The 5,954-nt window shown below is 39.9% G+C and overlaps 1 protein-coding gene across 1 annotated transcript; it reads left to right on the top strand.

Moving 5' to 3' along the window:
* The first annotated feature begins 485 nt into the window (after positions 1–485).
* On the top strand, positions 486–5,195 carry prrg4 (proline rich Gla (G-carboxyglutamic acid) 4 (transmembrane)). The gene is made up of 7 exons (XM_084352586.1): positions 486–797; positions 933–1,049; positions 1,136–1,299; positions 1,392–1,419; positions 1,793–1,931; positions 3,006–3,194; positions 3,289–5,195. Exons 2-7 carry the CDS (start codon positions 947–949, stop codon positions 3,314–3,316), a joined length of 651 nt encoding a protein of 216 aa, XP_084208712.1. The 5' UTR covers positions 486–797; positions 933–946; the 3' UTR covers positions 3,317–5,195.
* The last annotated feature ends 759 nt before the right edge of the window (positions 5,196–5,954 follow it).

Genomic DNA, 5,954 nt, shown 5'->3' with positions numbered 1-5,954 from the left:
GCAAATTGTGTTTTACCATGTGAAATGGTTTAAGGTATTGACAACAGACTGCACAATTAGCTAAATGAGTTCAGGCAACTGCGAACTTTGTTCGGCCGATGGGTTTTAGTGTTTTAGCAATTGAGAAAAACTGTCATAGCAAACAAAAGAACATTTCCAATTTTCCTCTACATTTTATTTAGTTGCTGCTTTTTCACTGCGGATTTCCTTCAATGCAACAATTACACGAACTTGCTGAATGACATCAGCGACGAGTAATTAAGTTGCTTGTGTATGATGAGGCCTAAAAATGACTTGGCACTGGGAGGAGTGCAGCTGTTGCGCCTGAGTCAGAGGTCAGATGATGCACACTGTGTGAAAAGACTGTGAAACCACTTTCACCTCGGTGGTTTCAGCTGCCCTCTAGCGTCCGCTTCCGTCCACATACCTTATCACATCATCCAGGTGGACGGGATCGATTGGTCGAGTCTGCGCAGGTAGTTCAGGACGAAGTTGAGGCCACATCTATTGGGAGTAAACAAAACCTTCTTTTCAACCCACCGGGACTTTGTTTGGGTTCTTGTGTGAACGCTACAGCTGTGGATTACTGTGTGTTTGTATGACTTTAAACGATGAGCCGCGTTAAACTTGTTCAAAACAAGTCGGTAAACATTGTTTGTGAGTCACGCTGAACGTTTCCTGACTCATCTTATCGGCGTCGAGGCGCTCTTGGACACGTACCGACCGCTCCTTCTGGATAGGTTTCATTTTGTCGGCGTTGGACTCTGAACATCATTATGTGCCACTTGTCGTCATAGGTAATGTAAACTCAAGGTGTCTAGTGCTGGTTTGGTTAAAGAAAAGTGTTCATTAAGTAGTTTTAAAGACGTTATGGTGTGTTGTTAATGGTACTCTGCCCTAATTAATGCCCCACCCCGCTTATCCGTGCGCAGGTGCACGCCTGACCATGTTGTTTCACCTGTTCATACTCCTTCAACTCCTGTCATGTGGAGATCTGGTCTGTGTGAGGAGGTTACTGTCCACAGATGAGGGGTCACAAGCCCAAGAAGGTGAGATAACACACACACATGATCGATTCGTATGCACCCTAATCGATCAGTTCTCCCTGTTGATCGTCTCTCCTGTCCTTCCCCAGTGTTTGTAGATGAAGGGGACGCAAATTCGTTCCTGGGTCGCCATCTGCTGTTCAACCGGTTTGACTTTGAGATTTTCGTTCCTGGGAATCTGGAGAGAGAGTGTTATGAAGAAGTGTGCAATTATGAGGAAGCCAGGGAGGTTTTCGAGAACATCCCAGCTACAGTTAAGTGACGCTTGTTCAGCCTGCTGCTGCCCAATGAAGCCATATCAAGAGGTCTGACAGCCTCCTTACTAATGATGATCTGTTTTTGCAGGATGACTTTTGGAAGAAATACACCGAAGGTAAGAGAAAAGTACAGTAAGATCTTTTTTAGTGTATGTCACCAAAGTAGTGTACAGGTATGTGTTGTTTAGGAACACCTGTGTCTTGCCTGAAGCGAGGATAATTATGTTACTGGTGCGTTCAAAAACCTGTTTCACCACTTGTACTTGGAAATAATTGCTAGTTCCATAACCCTACGTGCTGCTCAAACTCGAATTGTGGGTCACGCATTACCTTTAAACTCGTTTTGTTTTTGTAACTGTATGGAAAACTTCCAAGAATACATGTCAGGTGAAAAAGAGGAACCTCTCTGTGATATTCATGTTGCCTCTTTCGATCACACCGTGCTGCCATTATCTATTAACCCCAGCTGTGGTGTGTGACGATCCACAGAAAAGGACAAGCGCGGCCGGGTTGACGTGACGTCTCTTCTGGTGGGACTGATCGTCGCTGGAGTGTGCGTCGTCATCATCGGACTCCTGGTCTGGTATTTCTGCCAAGGCAAATGCAAGAACAACCTCAGCCGTCCAAAGTAAGTGTGAGGGTGTTTATTACTAATAATAACGGCTGTATTATTCCTGCACACTTTCATTTTGTTACAGGGCTGCTACCACCTCCAAGGACAGCAACCCTAGCAGCATTAACTGACAACATATATAGTAAAACTCAGGTTTTTTCAGCGTAATTTGATGCTGCTCCTTTTCAGTATCTCTTGTTCTTACCTGTCTGACAAGCGTTCAAAGACAAACACATACATGATGCAAACTCAATTTTTTTTTTAGTATCACAATATGAGAATTGAAGTCAAAGTGAGGCAAAGCTGGGAGAATTCATGAGAATGCTAAACTATAGAGATGCTTTTTCAGACCACAGATGATGATGATGGATTGGGGAAGGCTGTGCCAAAGTTTTTGGTGTTGCCGCCCCAAAAGCACGATCGCCTCTGGATTTGAAATGTGAACGGGGAAAAGAAAGTATTATTTCTCGGAGCCAACAACTTCAAACGGTTAACCCAAGGCCATAGGTGGGGAATGTTTTGCTGCTCAGGATCTGCTCCATCATCGTTGGCAACGTTGCCTGGTTTTAGTTTCATCCATGTCGTTGCCTTTGGCGATACACACCTTTTCTTCCCATTCAAGTCTCCCTCTCTGTCTGTTTCTGTCTTGTTACGTCTGCCGTGCCTGATGTGCACCGATGGGAAGGTGGCGTAAAATGAAAATAATCGATAATTAAGGGCATTGGAACTAAAGTAACGAGCCTGTTTTGGAAATTAAGTAGAAGTAAGCCAAGATATTTGTTTTTAAATGAAGGGAGTAAAAGTAAAGAGTTGTCAGAAAAATAAACAAGTAAAGTACAAATACCTGTAAAATCTACTTAACTACAGTAATGAAGAATTTGTACTTTATCAACGACCACATCTGCTAATCAATTAATCGATCAGTTGTTCAAGCTCCACTTCTGGTCTAAAAATATGTTACTGCTTTTCACACCATGCACTGTAAATGCAATGTATTGTGCACAGTTGTATAACGAGACTAAAGTGAACCTCAATACATGAAGGCGTTAAGTAGGTCACATATGAATGATGTCTTTCTAACTGTCACAGCTCCATGCGGGCGCGACCAAGGAGGAGTAATGCTACTTTAATAATGCGACGGCTCGAGGAGGTGTCCTTACAACCCATGCCCCCGCACATGCCCCCTATGGATGATATTGACCCCCCAGGCCTGCCGTCCTACGAGCAGGCGATCTCGAGAAGCGGCCAGCACGACCTCCCACCTCCTCCCTATCCTGGGTAAGTACATTTGCATTTCTATATGCAGTTATGTCATCGCACAGGTAACTGACAAACATTTTCATGACCCCTTTTCTTATTTTTTTGGTTTTAGCTCACAGCATGGAAGCAATCGGCGGTAGTATCTTCAGGAAGAGATACCAGCGCGTCTGCAACATTCAGCAGACGATTTACAACTAACATTTACTCTGTACTGCTCTGATTTACATTGTGTACCAATTTCTCAATCATCACGAGAGTTAAAGCAGTGCCTTCTGGTTATTGCTTCGATTAAGCTATCTCTTTGCCACTTGTTAATTTATAATCTTTCTTGTCCATCTGTGTACCTTTTATCGTTAGCTGTATAATTGTCTCAATTTTCATCTCCCCTTTCTAAAAGGAGCAATTTGTCAAATATGGCCAGATTAAAAAAAAAATTAGCAAACATTATCATCGGATTGTGAAGAAACAACAGTATTGACGTTATCTCAAAGAAGTCTAGGTACTATTAGGTACAAGTTAGCCCCGGCCCGTCCTGTCTCCGCTTCGTACAACAACAAGAGGCGATAGTCTGACAGCCCCTGTAGTTTCAGCTGGGAGATGCAAGAGCAGCGAGTTCGCTACTTAGTGTATTAAGTAAACAAACTCAAAATGTCAAGAGAGGAGATATTTTTACACCTATTTTTCTTACTAAGCAGAAAAATACAACCATACGCCGTTTGAAATCAAGTTTCGCGCTTCTCTTTTAGGACGAGCTTAATGGCATCGTAAAACACACTCGACAAACTAAATTAAACTCAACAAAACAGTCTTGGTTTGTATTTCCACAATCACCTCTGCTTAGGTCGAAATAAATCCTCAATTCACTGGGTAAAATGTGAAAATATTCCAGCTCTAACAGCAGCTAATCGCTAGCGTAAGCTAGTAAGCGGTTATGCTGCCCCCTGTAGTGTTGGAGCTACCTTTCTAATTTCAGCCATTTCTTACAAATTACACCTTTTAACCTGTATTTTCCAAAATGTCTTGCAGTTGCTTCGTTAACTATTTTCACTGTGTGATTATGCTTTGTAAGTTAACCCCGACGCTTTATCGAATAAGCTTTATAATACATTGTTCTCAGTTTGCTGCTTTTTGTCTAAATGAAAATGAAGAATACATAATTTGTTTGACATGGGAGCTTTAAGCTGCTGGAATATGTGAGCCTATAAGGAACTATTAAGGATTATGTGTCATTACACATTAAGTATTAATTGCAATTGAAGAGCGACAGCAGCTTTCTGTCTCTTTCAGAAGGAAAAATAGTAAAGGCAAAACTGATTTATTGGTATGATGGTTAATAATATTAATATACTGTATTAAAGGAAATGCTTTTAAGGATAAGTGTTTTTAATGCTCAGGTTGACCAGCTTGGTTTGTTAGGATTCACTTTGTACTTGCAGCTGTATATCTTCATCTTTTATCTTTTTTATTTTTTATGTGCAGATTTTCTTGCTGCGTCTTAAAGTTCGAGTGTGGGAGGAAATTGTATATTTGAGTCACCAACTAATGAAAATTCTCCTAATATGAAGTAATGTGAAGTCATTTTTTTACTTTCAGTATCTAGATTGTGTTTAATTGTTAATTGCAAGCGGGAGCTCTTTAAAAGATGTTTTATGTATTACATTTTCGCGATTTTTGCAAGAAAACTATAGCTGTGAATGGCTATGAATATGAAAGCTTAACAAATGTCAACAGTCAACATTTGTAAAGGACGCAGCACAACAGTTTGTCCATCGTGTCCCATACTCACTCCCTTACCTGAGCATTATACATGGCTTAGGATGCTGGCGACTCATTCTCGATAGGTGATGCAGAAACACGAGAGTTAAGATGTTATTGTCTCAATGCAAGTGACCTCCACCAACGTTTAATAATGACATCGGGAGAATATAAGGACAGGTTTTATTCCAGCTGATCTGAAGCATAACTACTTGAAATGAAAATCTTTTATAGATGTTTTAAATAAAGTTGATATTTTAATTATTTTTTTGTCTCATCTTTCAACTGTGTGTGAGGTTGTGTGTGTGTGTGTGTGTGTGTGTGTGTGTGTGCGCACGATGGATCTGTGCTAATTTTCACATGATATTTAGGGTGAATAAGATCACAGTCATCTTGTGTCACTGTCAAACAAATGTGAAAACATTTGTTGTAATGTAAAATATGTAAAGTTGTTAAAAAAGACTGAATACTATTTGAATTGGTTGCAGGCTGTTGTGTTGAGGACTCCACATGAAGTTACCTTATTTTAAAATAGTTGGCTAATACAGAGAACTATTTATTTTTTTCTTATTTACTGAAATAAACTGCTACGCATTTCTTGTACAATACAATAAACGCACACTGCACATCATAAAGCTTACAGGAGAAAGGTCAGCAGCTGTAGATCAGGATTCGATGTTTGAAAAGGAGTGGGGAGAAGTGTAAACTTATCTAATCCCACCCCCTCTCCATTAATCATTAGCTAATGATTCAGCATAGGCTTCCTTATTTAATCATTACTTATGAATACATAAATACACATGTATACAAACAGAAATATATATAATTTATAACCAAATATGTCCTGCAAAATATAATTTAATTGACCAACCATTATGTATTATAGCTTATATATTGATTTCTTTTGTCTTCTATACACATTTACTATTCCCATAATTAAATATATATGTTATAATGATTTACGTATGTATTCACAAACACCCTCACCATACATATCTGCATATTTACACACACATATATAAG

Source organism: Pagrus pagrus (genome assembly GCF_965226575.1).
Source record: "Pagrus pagrus genome assembly, chromosome: 1".
Classification (NCBI taxonomy): Eukaryota; Metazoa; Chordata; class Actinopteri; order Spariformes; family Sparidae; genus Pagrus; species Pagrus pagrus.
Note: the sequence above shows the minus strand (reverse complement) of the source record. Positions and strands in the feature narration are given on the sequence as shown.

Bases quoted from the DNA above. Each gene is read 5' to 3' on its own strand.
- prrg4 (XM_084352586.1), top strand. From the start codon at position 947: ATGTTGTTTCACCTGTTCATACTCCTTCAACTCCTGTCATGTGGAGAT. The intron at 1,050-1,135 runs GTGAGATAACAC...GTCCTTCCCCAG, and splicing joins GGGGTCACAAGCCCAAGAAG to TGTTTGTAGATGAAGGGGAC. The intron at 3,195-3,288 runs GTAAGTACATTT...TTTTGGTTTTAG, and splicing joins CCACCTCCTCCCTATCCTGG to CTCACAGCATGGAAGCAATC.